The sequence below is a fragment of the Lactuca saligna genome, chromosome 8 (assembly GCF_052625555.1).
Source record: "Lactuca saligna cultivar CGN05327 chromosome 8, ASM5262555v1, whole genome shotgun sequence".
NCBI lineage: Eukaryota > Viridiplantae > Streptophyta > Magnoliopsida > Asterales > Asteraceae > Lactuca > Lactuca saligna.
The window spans coordinates 103,693,972-103,714,633 of NC_136424.1; the positions used below are offsets into that span (position 1 = coordinate 103,693,972).

Here is a 20,662-nt window from a genome sequence, read left to right on the forward strand (position 1 = left end):
ACCCTTTGAGCATAAATAAAACACCTTTTTATTTATCACCATACAGATTACTCATTATTTGTCGTTTCGGGTAATCAACTTCTTACTTGAATTACTACACTTGTCCCATGCTCCTAGCATGCACACAATGTTCACCTATGGTTCTTACTTTGTGAAATAAATCAAATTGAACACATTTCCAATCATTCTCATTTCACAACTCCAAATCCTTTTTTCATAAGTAAAAGAATATCAAATTCTCGCTACTTACAGAATATGCTAGATTCTAATATTCTATGCAATGATTCTTTCGTAATGTCACTGCACCAAAGTCACAAAGACTATTGCTAATGATATTACAAAGTCCTTTAACGGAGATTGTTACAAGACAATTCCTTAGATATGATGTCTCTCACTCAAAGTACATTCCTTTGAACATCCTTTTGCATAAAAGTTTCTAATCTAGTCATAAATTTTTAATATTTACTTCCCAGTATGGACACGCTTCCATATGTTCCATATGACAACTCATTTCTTAATAGAATCTTTTTCAATTCATCATAAATTCAATACGGTCCATTAATACCATGCTTCCAACTACTCACAAGCAACCAATCCTCATCGAACTTTGGATTGTCCTTTGATAGTTGTTTAATTATTTTAGTCAAAACCGATTCTAGTCCCTTTTCCTCTAAATGCGCTAGACATTTGGAAAATTTTAGAATGGTCAAACATTAAAGCATTTGCATTCGATCCTTTACCCGAAGCGTATGGGACACGATGCACAATGTTTTATTTGCTATGTTCTCAAAATTCGAATTGTGAAAAAGAATTCTTTAATCATAATCGAAATTTTAAGAACACACTATGTACCTTTGACTAAATTTATTAACATTTCTCAACCTAAGCCTTTAGATTTGAAATGAAGCATAATATTCTCTCCCTTAATTATAGCAAAACAACTATACAACCCTTATGACTTTGCAAGGTATAACTCTTGTTTTCTATAATTAATATTGCCAACTTGCAATGCGTGCCTTAATAAACATACAATAATAACATTTATGCTCCCACTATCATGATGATTATTATAAAACATAACACTTATGCTCCCACTAGCTTTGACATGTATTCATAAACATATTAACTTTCAGAAAACAATACCTATTGAATTTCTTAAGTCAATGTTTCTAATACTTAGTACTTTGATAATCCTTTATCAAAGCTCCTTGAACTTATACACCTTTGCCTTAGATAGTTCATATGTGTGTCTAAACAACTAAAACTAATTGCCAAACCTCACAATTCAAATTATGGAATGGGATACCGTAACCATGATCGAATTCGAGAATGCAATTTTACAATCACTATTTTCTTAAAATCTTTCTTAGTGAAAGCATTTCCTCACAATCATTTTCATGAAGGAGGAAATCTTATGACACTTAGATTTAAAGCGGTGTATTTGTTCCTATCCATCTGAATTTGTTAAAACCAGAGTTTACGACAAATTCAAACTCATATGGACTGAACTTTCTTAATCTTGATTTCTTGCCTTATGGTAGCACAGTTGCCCACCACGTCTTCCAAGTAGTTAAGAAGATCACGTTTTCTTATCAATGTACCTTCCATTGATTAAGGTGCCTTGCCTTTTACGCGTTCAAAAATGAGAACTCATAGAACTTACATGCATAATTAACTCAATTGGAACAGCACAGAAACAAAATAACGTCAACACGATAGGTTGCAAACCTCAAATTGTGTGCTAGTGATGATCAATAAGGTTTATTTGATTTGTTCTTGAAACCTTTCCAGACCATTAAGACTCCCACTGACTCCTTGACATATAAGATTCTTTTGTCAATAAACATTTCTTGACAAACAAATATTCAAGAGTTAGTGTAGTTTTTATCAAAACACTTCATAAATTGGTCCTAGTCGGTCTTTGTCTTATTCAAGACATCACAACTTTCCACATTTGATGAATGTTATAAACCTTTAATACTTTTCACTCATTGTCACAATCTTAACTTTAAGACTTGTTATTGGAACGAAGTATGATTGACTTTTTGATTTAACCATTTCTTCAATTCTTGATTCCTCTTCTTAAACATACAATTGTACTAAGACTCACTTAGAGGATCAATTAAGATATGTTCTTAATCATAAAGACCTATCATAAAGCATAAAAGGTACTCTCCCTTCTTCTTAGAATGGAGAAACTTTTATTTTTCTTCCTACTTGATTCTTCTTATTCATTTTGCTATTGATTTAAACCTTTTTAATCAATTCCGAATTACACTTAATCTTATAAGTATAATCATATTTACTAAACCTTTAGTAAATCATGACGAATATCTTGTTACTCTTATGGTGGACTTTGATCAACACACAACTTTGTGTACTCGATCTCCTAGTCCTTCACTTGACACTTTGTCAACGAATTTGTCTAATTTCCAAATATGAAATTTCTCATTCATCATGCAACCAAGTTTCATGATTCCATATTTCAGTCCAATTGAAATTTGGGTGATGAGAAACTCTCCCTATTTGGTAAATTCTCGACATTTCCGTAAATAACATAACTAAGAATCATATTCATTCGTTGTAGAAATATGCAAACATCAATTTTCATAACGATTTCATTGCAAGGAAGTAAACAAATAAATAAATAAGTCAAACAAAATTTATTTTATTTATAAAAGCAGCGCAAAACATTTGTCCTTACAATGCAAAATCCATTGAAAACTATGTATTTCAAAAAGAAAATTTCTAACAACTCTATCATAACTATCTAAGCTCAAAATCTAATCTTCAAGTCCATGCGATCAAGATCCATTCCTTGTGATTAGATTCATCTTGCTCTTTCATCAAGCTTCCTTTCTTTTCATCGATCCTGCAAAACATTCAAATGCAATCTTATCACATCATGTATTAAGAATCAATGAATAGGAACTTAACGGAGTTAGATAGTGGATTTTACCTGAAGCGTAGTCATACTTTTGACTCTCCCATCTCTTAGATCTCTTAGGTAAATAGGGCAACTTCGTCTCCAATGCCCCTTCTCTTGGCAATAAAAGCAAATTGACTCTTTTGGAACAACACATGGAACTACTTCAGACATTGCCTTTCGCTTATGATCAAACTTTTCGATCATTGCATGTCTTTCATTGCCATTGTTTATATCCATAGAGATCTTGAAGGCAGATTCACCAATCAACTTTGCTTTTCTATCGCACCAAACCATTGCTGATTCAGCAGCAATAAGCATATAGGTGAGATCAATAAGGGTCACGTCGTGGTTCATCATATAGTACTCTCTTACGAACTCACTATACGAGTTAGGAAGTGACTGAAGAACCCAATCAACAGCCATCTCTTCACTGACAACGGATCCCATCATTCTTAACCTATCAATGTGTGACTTCATCCCTAAGACGTGTGCACACACCGACTTTCCTTCTTTATGTTTACTTGCCAAAAGGGCTTGAGTGATATTGAACCTTTCAATTTTACAATCTTGTGGGTTAGGGAGAATAATTGGAGGAGGAGGAGGAAGTGAATCATGATTTCTTGTTCCTCAATCAAATCGTGGAATATCATCTTCATGTGGAATGCTTGTTCCACGGGATTTGGGAAGACCATAGTTGTCGAACTTTGACATCTACAAAACGGGACAAACAAATTCAAGTTAGTTGATTGATTGATTGAGTCCTTAGTAAATCACCCAAATGAGATACTAAGGCTAGGACCCAACACAATATACTACAACCTAGAAAAGGGATGTCGTAATCTAGTTGCAGAATATTTGAAGGTAAGTGAATGACGATTCACTAATTTCCACCATGAAAAACAAAAAAGAAATTTAAGTTTTTAAATCTATGAAAACTCCTAGATCCTTTGAGATTCATTGAACTTTCAATGGCATGTTTAAATCTCAATATGCCCCTCTTGTTTGTGATTGGGATGCCGAGGATCACAAAGCGAGTGTGAATAACCATGCAAACTAACATGGTGCCCTCACATGTTACAGTCACCTATTCGATGTGCCGGTAAACCACACACGCTCCACCGAACTATGACAAACATTAAGTCACCCTTTGCTACCTTTGCTTAGAACCATTTAGTGTCCCGGTAAACCACACACGATCCACTAACGTCTTCGCAAGGGCACAAAGTGTAATTTCATGGAATTGCATCAATTCACTTTTTCCTAAGTAACTAAGATTGGGAATTTGAAAAACATTTAGTTACTTTGTATTTCATTATACTTATAATGGAAGGTTTCGTCCTATCCTACCCGTTCGGCTAACGACCCTCCACTAGTCAAGAGTGCGGTGGGTAAGAGTGGATACCCATTCAATCGCCATTTTATAGGCAATTTCCTTAAACACCCCTTATAGACTAGCTTCGTGAATGAGGCCTACTAACGGTAAGAATGACTTTTACTCATACATATATATAATGTCAGACTTTTAATGTTATATATATAGTATAGGGTGTATTTTATACTTTTTAAAATACTAGGTGATCAAATTTAACAATTATACTTTTAATTCAATTAAATTGTAAACCTAACCTTTTATGGATTTATTAAACTTCTTTTAATTATACACCTTAATTAATTAATAAAACCATAAGGGTGTATTTGAACTTTTCAAAACATTACTAGGGTTTTAGAATTTAACATTCCTAATTAACTTTTAATCAACTTTTAAATTCCAAAACTTGAGCGCAAGTTTTGAAACATTTCAAAACATTAGGGTTTAGAATTTAAATATACATCAAAATTAAACTATTTAATCAAAATTTAAATTCCAAAACTTGAGGGCAAGTTTTGAAACCTTTTTCAAAACATTAGGGTTTCAACTATTTAAATTTCAAAACAACAAAACTTTTGGGTTCAAATTTAAACTATAAAACCTAAATGGCAAAATATGAAACGTTTCATAACAACAAGGATCAAATAACAAATAATTCAAATTAACATTTAATCACATAATTATCCATATTTGGCTTTTTTAATGATTTCTTGCAAAACAATTTATCAATTTACTCAAAATAATTAATCAATTATCACATAAGGAAACAATTATCTTATTTATTGATAAATATCTTCAATTAGATCAAAATTATAGTCAAATATATCATATAATCGGATTAATATTGATCTAACATGATAAGGTAACTATCCATAAGCAAAAACAGCAAGAAAACCCGAGATACCCTCCATCTGACGAGTTGACTCGTAGAGTCAGGCTTGGACTCGGCGAGTCCAGCCTCCAAAACACCAAAAAAACGAATTTTTTGAACATGTAATGCATCAATACAATTGAAACCAAGCTAGGCTCTGATACCACTGATGGGTTTTGGTCATAAGACATCCTATGTGCTCATACAAACCCTAATGCTTGGATCTAGGTTTCTCTATTGTACATGCTTTGAATCCAAGACTATAAACCCTAATTCTAGTATATGAAATCGATATTAACATATGAATGGGTTTAAGAACATACCTTGATTGTTATATAGCAATAACAATCCTAAATCTCCTTGTATTGAATTCGTCCCTAAGGAGCCTTGGGAAGGTCTTACACGAATTCATGAACCAAGGGGTGTTTATATAGGTGTTCAGATAGGGTTTTAGTCCTTATCCTTATCTAGTTGCTTGCCCACCAAGTAACCATAAGATAAGTCTTAGAAACCCTTATCCTAGTCGAATTCTAAGGCATTATCTCCTTAAATTCGTTCACCCTATATTTAAGATAATCCTTACCTTATTTTGTAACTATCACATAATTACAAATCAGCCCCTCTAGTTTAATTAATTACACTTGATCACAAAATTAATTCCTAATTAATTATTGACCAATATTAATTAAACAAATATGATTTCTCCTTTAATATATTATTCTTATAACATATTAATAAATCATAATAATCTCTCTCTCTTTATTTATTTCTCCAATCAAGTTGCTTTGGTGAAGGCAACCCAAAAGGACCATGCACCATCGGGTCAAGTACATACCAAAATAGTTATGGACTTAGACACTAATCCAACAAGTAAGGAATCACTAGTAATCGCCCAACCCGAGGCATAGGCCTCGAAAGACAAGGGGTGAGACGAAGTTCCTAGTTCGCCAACCGGGGAAGGCTTCCCCGGCTGGAAAGATCTTCCAGGTGAGCCCAGTACACCCCTAAACATGAAGACGAAATCGGGATCAACTGAGAGTGAACCAGTAAACGACAAAGGTTGTGTTATCGAAGAACTAGGCACCACCACACTTCTTTTTGCTCAGACACATAAAACTTACCACCAAGAACACCCTCGATACCACTAAGGAGCCTGGCCACAGATACAGTCCTACGCACCTTACGAGGATGGAGACCCGCATCATCGGATTTATTTTCCTCATCTAAAGATGGCACCACACTTAAACTTCACCTTTTTCGAATAGGGGCATTACCTTTTTCCGCCTGTACTCTCGCATGCAAACTAGAAAAAGCTAGAACCGGTGAACGAATTAGGGAAACTACCCCAACAGCTGGCTGGGAAGGCGAAGCAGGTCCACTAGAGCCAGAATTTCCCCTTTCTACCGAGGGCAATCCAACAAGCTCTCGCATGCGCTTTTCAGACACGGGATGAGGAAGAGCCTCTAAAAGATCAATCTCCCGATGGCACAACTTACCCTGATAGTGACCATGTAGGGCCATCTCCAAGGAAGTATCCGCTTCAGCACCTGTGAAAACAAACAACAAGAATAAGACCTCACGAGCCAAAAAGATACCCTATTCTCATTCCTTTTTATTTTTTCTTTTATTTTAAAAAAAGGGGGGAGATGAGTTAATACCGCATCTCACAATGAAGTTGCGCCATCTTCCCACGAGCCCTCCAAGCGACACTTATACCGGTCGATGCAAGAATGAAATCTTCCCAGTTCTTCCCAATGATAGTGATGTTTCCCAGTCGCTTGCCAAGAGTCAGATTACTCCAAAACAACTTGGGAAGACGGTCAGGAAAGTCTTAGATTCTATGAAAACCACGCCCCACAAGCTTTCGGTTAACCCAAAGCCATTGTTGTTGCCATTTTTTCTTTGGACCATCTTGTTCAGAAATCAACTGACGAATGCCCCTTCTCTTCGCTAGAGTGCGGACTCCGGAATTCATATTCGAACAAAAAAAGTAACTGAAAACCCAAAAAGTGGGTGTATAACCCATAGATCGACAAATCAGTTCAAAACCTACGATCTTATTGACAGTGTTAGGGGTTAAATCGTCAGCGGAGAAGTCGTAATGATGCACAATCATGTCAAAAAAATCCAAGGTTGGCAGGCACAACCCCGCGTTGAACGGAGGAATTGGAACCCCTACTTTCCCTTGAGGATAGTCGTAGATCGATAACCCCTTTGCCAGAATCATCACACCGTGCTCCTGTAAGAAACCGAAACGATCTTGCAGAAATTGGAATTCCTCTGTGGTAGGGAATCTTCCATAACGGTCCATTGTCAAAAACAGATGAATGATAGAAACGAAAAATTTGTAAGATGCTTCTATTGATACAACGAAAGTAAACAAAGGAGGTGAGGATGGAAGGTCTCGGGAAAAGCGGGGATTTTAAAGAAAAAGTTGGTGTAACGAACCGTCTTACGATGGATCTGACACACATTAACGATGTTGTCTAAGGCTTGTCAAATAATAGAGATAATCTCATACATACACGTGTTGAAATATAGGCTGGAACGGTGACGCTGTCAAAGCCGATGCATACACCTACAAGCCTAAGGGAATTGTTAACGTATCCATCAGGGAGAACGTCAAAATAGGAGAATTCAAACTAACACCGGGCTTGGCCTGGTCTGAAGCCAAGGCTGGGACTTCGCCAACGCAAAGATCACTGGTGTGGCGGTTAAGGTGCAGAACTGCACCTTAACCTCTTCGCCAAGGAATTACATCCCGGTAAACATGGGACCAATCAGAGAGTTCCACTTGCCCATTAGACGATAGCCACGATCTTCATAATAATTAAAAGATCTCCCTCTAGCCAATGAGGGAATGAGGGAAAAAGACGTAACGGAGGATCCTCCAATATGGGTCTACCATGTCGCACCCCACAAGGGAATGCTCAATAGAATCAGTTGAGGGACACACCTCTCAAACTGGTATAAAAGGATCCTTTTTCCTCACGAAGAAGGGGACGGAACTCTTTTCCCTGTGATTTACTATTATCTCTTTCAGACCTCATACTAACTTGATCATCGGAGCTTCGTTCCGGGAATTCCTCCTGGATGTCGACTAACAATCATCTTTCTCTTTTGCACTGTGACATCAGGAGAAGATACATGCACGGATCTCATCTATAGTCCCAACTCAACCCTCTCCAACATATCACAATAACACCCTACGTGAGACAATCATTAATGAGGTGTTCGGGGATGTTGATGTTTATGACTAACACGACCTCGACTGCTTGATGCTTAGTTCTTGTGTTTTCAACATCGCAACTTCTTAATACAATCTCGGATTTTAATTATCTTTATATCTACGTATTCGTACTTGAGTCTACTATAATTTTCGTTTCGATAACTCCTATTAAGAAGTAATATATTTTTACTTATGATTTTATATAAAAAGGTTCATACATACATTAATAAAAAACACATGTATATAAAAATTGTAAATAAAAATATATATTACTTTTTAACGGAAGTAATTTAAACGAAAGTTATAGTAGATTCAACTATGAATACATAGATATAAAGATCAATAAAATCTAAGAGTGTATGAACAAGTTACGACGTAGCATGATATGAGAAAAAGTAAACAAACTACTCATAAGTATTGAATAAGTATTGAATGTGTACAAAAACGAGAATGACTTATGTTGCAACAAAAAAATATTAAGGACTAAATAAGCAAAAAAATATTAATGACTAAATCTGTTCAAAGTGAAAAGTATATTATCCTATTAATTCATTTTTTTTCGGTTTATCTGGTATAGTCGGTTGTAAGATTAAATATGTACAGTTAAACAAGTTGAAGAGATATATATAAACAATAAAAAAACTTAATGACAAAATATGTATAAATTGAAAAATATATTACTTTTAATTTGTAAGTCATTATCCTTGATTTTTTTTTTAATTAAATTTCTCAAAAAAATCAAGATTAAAACTAAAAACTATAGATAGCTGCATTAACATAATCACTTTCGCAACTTCAATTCATTATAATGCTCCAAGACAGAAGATCAGAGGGTGGCATTAGTGACCACATCCACTAAAGTCATGAAATTTTGATTAGAACTCCCGTTTGGTCCAACTGCCTCGTGAGCAAGCTCTTTCAAAGTTTCAATCCTCTCCTTCAGCTTTTTCGACGAATCATTGAGCGATAATATATGTTCAAGAGCACAACGAGTTCCTTCTTTCGTGAATTTCCCACCTTCAATTCTCACCCCTATCCCCCAAACTCTCTCAACCATCCAAGTATTCATCTGTTGATCTCCTAAAAACGGCCTACATATCATCGGAACACCAGCTCCAATGCTCTCCAACACAGAGTTCCATCCACCATGTGTTACAAACACACTTATTGCGAAATGCTCCAAGACTTGTACCTGTGGTGCCCATGATACAACTTTCCCTAATCCATTCGCAGTTGTTCTCTTCAAGAACCCATCTGGTAAATGCTTCATGAAATCGTTGTTGAGTGACCAAAGAAACGGGGTTTTGGTCTCTTCAAGTGTTTCAGCCAAAGCGACTATCTCATCTGGCAGAAGTCTGCATATTGTGCCAAAGGAGATGTAGGCCACTGATCTTGGCTTTTGGCTATCTAACCAAGAACTGCATGAAAATTCATCAAATTTGGACGTTGGTTTTTGTTTGGAGATGAGATGGAAGGGACCAATGTTGAGAAAGTTGTTGAATTGTGAAGAGAGGTTTTTGGTGAGATCAGTGTCTAGTTCTTGAAATGAGTTTATTGCAACAACGGTGGCTTTGTCTAGGGTTCTTCCCATGTTATGTAGCATGGTTGAGAATGGTGATTCGAGGTTTCCAAAGAGGACTCCACCTGGTAAGTCGCCTAGTCGAATTGTTGAGAATCCAGGGATCAAGTCAACCACTTCGTTGTCAGGCCCAACTGAATTACCTGTTAAGATGCATGTCTTAATTGTTGTATAGTTTGTGTATAGATTTGTTTATTGAAATAAAAAAGAAAAAGAATACGTTAAGATCATGTTTACTTTACCTTTGAGTTGAGCACCTTTTTCCCTAATGAGGTCAGTGTAAAAATGTGCAGAGAGAGAACAAGCTCCGGCAGTCCAAAACGACACCCAAGGAATGTTCAAACCCTCCGCCATCTGACTGGAAAACCAAATAAAAGCATCCACCACCAAGCAGTTGATTCTCAGTCCGATATCCTCCTCCGCCACTTTCACACCCCTCCTAAACTCCTCCTCCGCCACCGACAGAAACAAGTTAATATCCTCCTGAGGCTTCCCCACAAAAGCATAATCCTCTGGTATGCCGTCGGAGACATCATACGGCCGTATGTTGTCACAACTGAGCTCAGAGAACAATGTCCGGTTAGATTTTCGGGTGTTGAAGAAGGAGAAAACCACCGTAGGGGAGGCAGAGGCTAGTCTCTGGACTAGGCTTAGAAGGAGCGGAGGGTGAGAAGCGAAAGGGAATGCAAAAACTGCAACATGTCTCTCCCATACGCCGCCGTTAGTGGTGGTGATATCCATTTCGGTGTTTTTACTTGTGATGGGAAATTGGAAGTTTATGATATGTGAATTTATAGGACGATTACTTGAGAAAATAAATGTTGGTTGGTGATCATACAGCAACATGGTTGTTGCAAGGTGTTGGTCAAGGCAATGAGGCCCGGAGACTGGTGGTGTGTGGCGTGTGCGTTGGTTGAGTCGCTTCAATAAATTTGTGGCGTAAACAGTAGGTGGAATGAACGGCTCTAAAACTCTGGACACGCTATAAAGTCTGCAATTCATTAATTACGATATTGACTTGTCAGTAATAGGTGTGTTATTTAATTTGTACACTTTGAAAAATGAGAAAGTTGGGGGACTAGTCTTTTGCATGTTGTTAATGGCTCAACGCGTCTAAACAAAACATACATTGCTACTTAGGCCGGTCGAATTCGTGGAGAGTATGTAGTCACAATTTGTATTCAAGTAGTTTTAATAAAAAAGTTGATTAATAAAAGGGATAATGATTTAGGAGGGTAATTTGATTTCTAGTTTGTCCGTATTAAGTTATTAATGTTTTTTTTGTGCATATTATACCAATATATTTATTATTTCCATTTAGAAATAATCTTTTTTACCGGTTTCTTCCTGTTTAACCGGTAAAAATGACTATTTATAAACGGTAATAACAACCATATTGGTCAAATACTCACAATAAAACTTTAATGACCTAATACGGACAAACTGGAAACCTAATTACCCTCTTAGGTCATTAACCCTAATTTTAAAGGCATTGAGAATACATGAGCATTAACAGTAAACTAATTCGTTTAGAACTCGCGGCGTCCCATATCGACCAGAAGAAGAACCTGCTACTCCTCTATATGGCGAAGCTCTTCATCTATAGTCGTCCCTTCGGGGACATCCGATAAAATTGGAATGATACAGAGAAGATTAGCATGGCCCCTACGCAAGGATGACACACACAAATCGAGAAATGGTCCAAAAAGAATTTAAACCCTTCATCGTCTTCTCTGAAACACTAATTCCCTTTTCAAATGCTAATAGAGTTTAATTGCAATTCTTACATTTCAATAGATGAACTATTGAAGTCATGATCAAACAACATGTGGATTCCATGGTCAGATTGATCTTCTTGTTGATGTCTTCAACTATTTGTGGCAAGTAAGGGTGATTTTTTTCTTTCTATAACGTCTCCTTTAAGTTTTTTACTTTTCCTATCATTAAGTTTCATGTTTTATAAACTTATGTTTATGTGTTGTATATAGTCTGTATGTATTTGTTTATGTGCTAATTTTTTATTCATTTTGCAACTGCAGTTTCTTAGTTCATGTTGTGGTTTTGTTGTTTATAAAATAATTGATAACAAGCATCATTTCCAAGTCCTTGTTAGTTTTACATATGGATGTGTTCATGTAAACATTTAAATGATAAAAAAAAATTATGATAAAATGTTGCATATTTATGTAATGAAGATCATCAATCATATGAGTTTTTGGATTTGGAAATTCTGGAAGGGTTGTGTGATAAGTTTAAATAGAAGCAACTATTTTCAGTCAAACAAGTCAGTCACATTGCTTAGTAAACATGTTTTTAAATAATTAAGGTTAATGACTTAGGAGGGTAATTAGGTTTCCAGTTTATTCGTATTAGGTCACTAAGGTTTTTTATGCGTATTAGACAAATATGGTTTTTATTATTACTTAGAAATGGTTATTTTTACTGGTTAAACAGGAAAAAACCGATAAAAATAACTATTTCTAAACCGTAATAACAACCATATTGGTCTAATACGCACAAAAAAACATTAGTAAATTAATACGGACAAACTGAAAACCTAATTACCCTCCTACGTCATTATCCCTTAATAAAAATCAAAGCACGATGTCTCATCTAAAAAATGAAACAAACAAACAAGCATGGGGTGTAGGGAGGGGAGTGGACAGTTACACAGGACCCAATTTTTTCCGTAATATATTTTTATTTAAAATTATAAAAGTATAATAAAGATAAAAGTTATCTTTTTTTCTTGTGCATCTGAACCTTTGAAAATATTTAATTTTTTAAAACTAACTTTCTAATAGATGAAATGTGATATTTTATGGGCCAATGATTACATGTACCATTAGAATCAGTTACTTTATCTCCATTGGATAAGTCAGAAGACATAATTCTGGATAAGTCAGAAGACATAATTTTGATGTTAATGATAAAATACAAACTTAAATTTAAAAAAATAAATAAATGCATATCTTTCCATTTATATGTGTTAGTTACTATGGTCACACTCTTAAATGGGCCCAACACGTGACTATGGTCACACTCTTAACCCAACATTATCTATGTGTAGACCCAACGGATAAACAAGTCCATTAATATATATATATATATATATATATATATATATATATATATATATATATATATATATATATATATATATATATATATTATTTACTATGGTCATGCTCTTATATGGCCCAACAGATGACAAAAGTCACATTCTTAATAAGCCCAACATTATGCATGAGTAGACCTAAGGGATAAACAATTCCATATATATATATATATATATATATATATATATATATATATATATATATATATATATATATATATATATATATATATATATAGAACTGAACATTTGAGAAATCATACTTTTTCAAAAATCCAAGAATTAAAAGCAGATTGTTAGATAAAAAAAATTTTGATAGCTTAGATTAAAAATGACATAATTGTAAATAGAAGTGGATTTATTGACATTTTAGGTTTTTATCAACATAAAAATATAAAATAAAAAAATTAATTGCTAATTAAATGAAAAAAATCACTAAAATACTCTATCTCTCTCTCTCTCTCCCTCCCTTCTCTCGACAACCTCCCTCGTGATTCCTCCCTCACATATCAGATGACTCCCTCATTCGTCGATCGCCTTCCTCCTCCTTTCATCGGCGACTACCAATACACACTCATTGATATCCGACGTCATTGTTTCATCATCCCCACCTCCACCACCGATCGATCGCTTATCGACTCTTCCGTTTCCCCAAAATAAACACCATCGTCGTCCAGATATGAAATTAATCGCTAAACCTTAACTTCTTGTCGTCCGAGTCTGTTTCTAGTATGTCGTCTACGTGTTCTACACTGCATTCCAAGCAGAATTTTCGTCTGATCATCAAAATTCGAATCCATCTAGGAGATTGTGCCTCCGGTTGACTTAATAAAGCGACCAATGCTAGGTATATTTCTAGGTATATGAAACGATTGTATATGACTTCACAGTGACTTAATGGTAGCCAAATTCATATACTACAATGGTTTCGGGGCTAAGCATTTTTAGACAATGTAATAGTCTATGTCAACTATTGTAACTCTTTCTGAAATAATAAAAATGAAATATCTGAGTATTATGTGAATTATGTGTATTTATGTGTTTATTACTCGTTTATAAATGTATAATAAATAAAGGATAAAAATAAGCGTCAAAATTAAAATGTGAGATAAACCCGATATCTGTACATAAAGTTGTAGTGATCGAAATAAGGATTCCGAAGATATAAAGAACGCCGAAATCCAAGTTGTAACGAAGAAGTTATGACCCGTCGAAGTTTCGCGATGGAACCAGCACGATACCAGGAAACGTAAATAGTGAATTTACGATAGATCGAGTTTTAGCCTTAATGATCTAAACAAAATTCATAGAATACGTTAAATCGAGAGCGTCCATAAATAGAACGTCCAAATCTGACTTCGTATGAGGAAGTTATGATTTTTCGAAGTTTCGGCTTAACAGTGTACAACCTGAAACTCGAATTTTAGATCGAGTAATTTTTGGCCTACGTGACCTAAATGAGAATTGAAGATCTTATTAACAGGAACTCAACGGTAAAAAGACATACGAAAACAGAGTCCGTATGTAGAAGTTATTAATTTTACGTTGACATTTAACAGTATAATCTCTCGTACTGTTAAATTTAAGATCGGTCGAGAGTTAGCTGACGGAGTCAAAATGAAAGTTGTAGATCTTATTTTTACCTACGCGTTGATATAAAGAACGTCATAAACAGAGCTCGTAGGTGAAAGTTACATATTTTAGAAGTCGAAAGTTACTGTGCGGAAATGGGTGACATGGCACAATCTTGGCCATTGCTTTCTCCCCAAGGCTTGCCACCAGATGGTGACATGTGGCACCAAGTTCAGCCACATTTCACCCTATAAATACCACCTCTCACACCCTCATTTTCTTCACATCTTTCCCATTCTTTCTTCTCTTTACTCTCTCTAGAACCACTCTCTAGCCCCGAAATCTTCCGAAAATTCTAGGGAACCTCCCTAGCATGAGGCGGAAGCCCCGGAGTGCTCGACGGCTCCGATAAGAAGAGCTTTTTGGCTCAAGAACGCTGCTCCAAGCAAAGTCTGGTTTTCTATGAAACCCGTTGTAAGTGAGCTACGCCTACGCTATTTTTAATATAGCTTTTATTTAATTATAGTAACGTTATTAGGAACTTATAGTAAATACTTGGGCTATTATTATGGGTTATATAAGTATTTTTTAACGCTTATATAATAGTAATAATAGTTAGACTATTAATTAGTCTCGGCGAATAATAGACTAAACTCTAATGGTAATAATACTAGGTTTCGTCGAAGAAAATTATTTTTAAGAAGCGAAGCGCTATCTGAGTTCGGAATCACCACCTTTTCAAGTGAGTGCATGGTCCCTTTCATCTTACACATAGATATGAAGTATTTTATATAAACTACGTGCTATGTGTGTATATTATTTTTATACTTTCTATCTATGCTGGATGAACAATTTTATACAAGTTTTATATGATTTAAATTGTATATGTATTTTAAATCTACAAAAATGTTGGGGTAAAACATGGGTAGATGTAATAAGTGATGTGTGATAAAATGATGAGAGGCCTTGATGTTGTTGTTGTTGATCCAGTCATCTAGCGGAGTATAGATGACGACCACGGAAATGTTGTTGATCCACCTTTTCAAGTGAGTGCATGGTCCCTTTCATCTTACACATAGATATGAAGTATTTTATATAAACTACGTGCTATGTGTGTATATTATTTTTATACTTTCTATCTATGCTGGATGAACGATTTTATACAAGTTTTATATGATTTAAATTGTATATGTATTTTAAATCTACAAAAATGTTGGGGTAAAACATGGGTAGATGTAATAAGTGATGTGTGATAAAATGATGAGAGGCCTTGATGTTGTTGTTGTTGATCCAGTCATCTAGCGGAGTATAGATGACGACCACGAAAATGTTGTTGATCCAGTCATCTAGCGGAGTATAGATGACGATTTTATACAAGTTTTATATGATTTAAATTGTATATGTATTTTAAATCTACAAAAATGTTGTTGTTGTTGATCCAGTCATCTAGACAATCCAGTAGAACGCTGGCAGGCTCGCAACCTGTAGGTGTTGTGAACGATGTGTTCACCGGTGTACTCCATCCCCCTCATGGTTGCCTTTAGGACATTTATTGCTGAGGAACCCCCTTAGCAGTAGTGTCCATCCCGATGAAGATCCTTAGGATAGGTCCCTTATGAGAGGTGTTTAGGGACGTAATGTGAGGATAACAGGAACGGGTAATCGGGTTATTGTTGGTCGATGAAATTAATAAACTTAATTATTGTGGGTTGAAAACCCTATGTGCTCACCAGGCTCCCAAGCGTGACCCACTCAGTTTTATGTATTACAGGTAGTGGTGCTCGAACATAGTTGTGATGTGTTGGGATGAGGGATTACGGATATAGGCATGTAGATATGAAATAATGTAGTAAGGCTTATATTGTATTGTTTATACTTATGTACTGTATCAAACATGACATCCCGAGTCTTTTAATGAAATAGATTTCTAAGGAAATGTTTTTGATAACTCTTTATCATATTATTGTTTTGGGACAAATTCCACAACTCTTTTATTAAAAGGTCACTCTGATTTTGAAATAAAGTATAAACAAAAAAATCGGTCTTTTCTGGCCGTGATTTTGGGGATGTCACATACAATCCCATGGTTCAGTTATAAACTATCATGAAAAACATTATGTTTTCATTTATGTAGTATCCTTTTCGACTTACTGATGTTACCAAAATTCTTCCTAATTGTTATAGATATAGAGCTGGGAGACATCATACTTGTTAAGTGCTTATGGTATCCATCTACACCACACAGTAAGTATACTTTATGTTTCTACATAAGTGCATCAAACATTAATAAAGTCATGTTCTTATCAATTTATGTATCTTTCACGATTTGAAGATTGTAAATGGCTAGTGAGTTGCTAAAATATTTAGTGTGAAGTCAGAAGTGTCTGATAATTTGTTTTTTACTTGTGGGAAGAGTCATTATTAGCTCAATCAATCGCACATCTATTGTTGTAGTTAAGTAAGAGGATAGTTCATAGAGACCTTTGATTAATTTGTGAGAATTACCTTCCTTCTTCTCTATGGATGATACATGGATGGTTGAACTTTCAAATACTTTTCTCAATAAGAGTATGGATTTGTGCAGGCAGGCATGTTGTTGATAACACTGGGGATACATGGTTAGAATTTGACGTATCTTTCCATGTAGGAGTGTAAGAATTAGTGTAGGCTTATTGTTATGAAGTAGCAATTTACATTAGTTTGTTTTAATACTTTGATGGACCAATTCACGATTGAAAATGGAGTTGAAATATCCAATAATTACCTGCAATTAATGATGAGTTTGGAGGTGTGATGGTAGAGATGAAGGAGCATATGGTCTTAGATATCTTCCGTACACTGCTTAAAAATTCAATTTCGCATTGGAGATCACAGGTACACCATACTGAGTTTTATTATCTTTCCGTTTTTTAGTTCAGTTAAGTAACTCTGAGATGGGTTTGACTTTGACAGGACAAGAATGGTGTTTGGACTAAACTGCCAATTGAGCTATCAAATCTTGTGGACACTGCAGTTAAGGTAGGTATCTAGTGACTGTTGGATAAATTTATGAGTAGAAACTAATATTATACCATGTTACTAATTAGTTATACTATGCATCTGTATGAAATTGGATAATTGTTTTTCCCTTCCTAAAATGGTTTGTTATTGGCACTTAAAGGAGGGTTTCGCGTACCACCATGATGAACCCAAGTACTTGATGCTCCTTTACATGTGATTCACATTTTAAATCCTAAAAAATTTGAGCATTTGGATTACATATGATTCAAATGTATATCACAAGTAAATCACATATGAATTACATGTTATTCACATGTAATTCACATATGAGTCACATGTAATTCACATATTAATCACTTATGAATTATATGTGATTGACATGTAAATAAAATATGAATTATATGTTATTCAGATGTAAATCACAAGTAAATCACATATGAATTACGTTTATGTGCACACATGCATTTTGTGTAAGTGATCTTTGTTAATTATTTTTTAAAAAAAATTCTTGTGAATTTCACATTTGAATTTTAAAAGATACATGCACATGTGAATCTTATATGATATAATCACATGTGAATCTTGCATGATATATACATATACATTTTTGTGAGTGTTCTTGCATTAATATATATATATATATATATATATATGTATATATATATATATATAGAGAGAGAGAGAGAGAGAGATTTGGAAGAATTTGTGGAAATCTTGAAACGAAGACTTGAAAACGCTTTGAAAATTTGTAGCATTTATTAGTTTTGGTAACATACACGTTTTGAAATTGTATTTTAGTAATGAATAATATTATGAAATATCATATTATTTTGAGCGTTGAGTTCTAACAGATAGTTATACCATAAATAAAGTAAAACTATGTTTAGAATCACTCCGAAAATATTGGAAGTCTTATGAGATTCCAATATAATATTAAAATTTAACGAAAATATAAAATTTGAAATAAGTAAAATTTTATTATTGAAAGTTGTATAAAATATCGTTAGAAACATTTAGGCGAAAACCTCATCGAAATACGAGTTATAACGAAGAAGTTATGACTATTTGAAGATCTGCGACAGAACTGGCACGACACCGAATAACGTAAAAAGTGAGTTTTTGATAAATTACTTTTTAGCCTATATGATCTAAATTAAATTTGTACTATTCATTAAACTGAAAATTTTCATAAAAAGAACGTCCAAATCTGACTTCATATGAGGAAGTTATGATATTTCTAAGTTTCGATATAGTAGTAGATAGTTAAAAAATCGAAATAAAAATCGAGTGATTTTTAGCAGACGCAACCTAAACAAGAATCAAAGGTCTCGTCAATAGTAGTGCAATGGTAAAAAGACAGACGAAAACGGACATCGGATGAAGAAGTTATGAATTTTTAACGGATTTTTCCTATCCTGACCTGTTAAAAATATAATATTAAAAATGAAGTCAAAATGCGTTCACGAAATCTAAACAAAAGTTTTAGAGTATAATCTCACCTACATGTGGATATAAAGAATGTCAAATACGGAGCTCGTACGCAAAAGATATGAAAATTTGAAGTTTAAATAAAAATAAATGAAAATTAGAAGCCTTATCCGAAGGGTACGCCCAACGTACTTTGTTTCGTACGTTGATAGGTGCATTTTATGCACCTATTTTGCATGTTATTTTTTTCGTTTCATAGCATTCTACTTCACAAATCTTGCATTTAGTTAATTATTTGGGCAATTGTATATTTCATTAAGAATGTTTGGTACTTCACCATTTTTTATTTATTTTGCAGGCATTATGGGGCATGGAACGTGGAGCTTGGATGCATGGATGCATGGAGCTTGGATGCTTGGAGCTTTGGAGCATGAGGAGAATATGAACTGGTCATTCCATGGCAGAAAACATGAAGATGGAACCCGAGTCATTGTGTATTTTTATCATAGCAAAGGACTATGTTTGAAACGCGATTCTTGTCACACCGACACGGGTCGTGTTTGTCCTTTGTCATCTTATATTTGAGCAACATGACACGTGGTCAAGGTAGATTGAAGATGAAGCCAACAGTGAAGACTTTTTGGAATTTTAGCAAAAAGCATGGGTCATGCCAAAAACACATGGTCAAGACAAATGGTCATGCCAAAAACGCATGGGCAAAAGGCATGGCCATGCTAAAAATGCATGACCTTATGGAAAGCACGTGAACATTAATAAAACAAGTGAAGATGTCGCCATTTCACAGGAGACGGGTTTTAGAGCAATTTTGGGCGATCTTCGGCGATTTTGGGAGAATTCTTTGAGCTTTTGAGAAGACTTGATCATTGCAAACACTTTGGATTTCATTTTTGTAAGAATTAAAAATTCTAATTCCATCTTTATTCTTGTTTGATTTGTTCTTAGCCATGTGTGGGCTATGAAACCCTAGTTTCTAGTTCTTGTTCAAAACATGTTGATTGCTTAACCTGAAGCATATGATTTGACATTTGATTTGTGATTCTATTCTAGTGATTATGTTTTTGTTTAAACTAGATCCCTTAAATTTGATTTGTGTTTGATTTGCCACTTTCATAAATTGAATTTTTGTGCAGTTAATTAACTTTTAGGGCACCTAATCGTTCTATAAAGTTAATGATTGGTAACAAACAATAAGTTTTTTTTATTGTAAAACATATATCACATGTTTTCACACTTCTGAGCGTATAAGAAGAAATGAACATTGTTGGGAAGCTTGTACAAAACTTAATGCAGTTTTTCAATAAGATCTAAGAGCGTGTTTAGGTTGAATTAGTAAAGCTAGGTCTAGTCAAAGAGCGTGTTTTGGTTAGATAATTTGGCAAGCGAAAGGTATTAGAGCATGTTAATATCTTTCAGTACCAACTTAGAATAGCAATCACAATCAAGTTAAATGACAACATTGAGAACTAGAGCTGTAAGCACTTTTACAACTTGTTTACAAATCTATTTCATTTTCTGCATGTTTTAAATTTGATTCTTAATTTTTATT

The 20,662-nt window shown here is 34.6% G+C and overlaps 1 protein-coding gene and 1 non-coding gene across 2 annotated transcripts; one reads left to right on the top strand and one right to left on the bottom strand.

Annotated features, from left to right (window-relative positions):
* Window positions 1–9,055: 9,055 nt before the first annotated feature.
* On the bottom strand, window positions 9,056–10,881 carry LOC145009188 (anthocyanidin 3-O-galactosyltransferase F3GT1-like). The gene is made up of 2 exons (XM_078967867.1): window positions 10,220–10,881; window positions 9,056–10,120 (listed from the first exon to the last, which is right to left on the bottom strand). The coding sequence occupies exons 1-2, from the start codon at window positions 10,821–10,823 to the stop codon at window positions 9,225–9,227; spliced, it is 1,500 nt and encodes a 499-aa protein (XP_078823993.1). The 5' UTR covers window positions 10,824–10,881; the 3' UTR covers window positions 9,056–9,224.
* Window positions 10,882–11,585: 704 nt separating this feature from the next.
* On the top strand, window positions 11,586–11,688 carry LOC145013759 (U6 spliceosomal RNA). The gene has a single exon (XR_013665278.1). It is a non-coding gene; the product is annotated as a U6 spliceosomal RNA (small nuclear RNA).
* Window positions 11,689–20,662: the final 8,974 nt, after the last annotated feature.

Bases quoted from the DNA above. Each gene is read 5' to 3' on its own strand.
- LOC145009188 (XM_078967867.1), bottom strand. From the start codon at position 10,823: ATGTTGCTGTATGATCACCAACCAACATTTATTTTCTCAAGTAATCGT. The intron at 10,121-10,219 runs GTAAAGTAAACA...GCATCTTAACAG, and splicing joins AAAAGGTGCTCAACTCAAAG to GTAATTCAGTTGGGCCTGAC.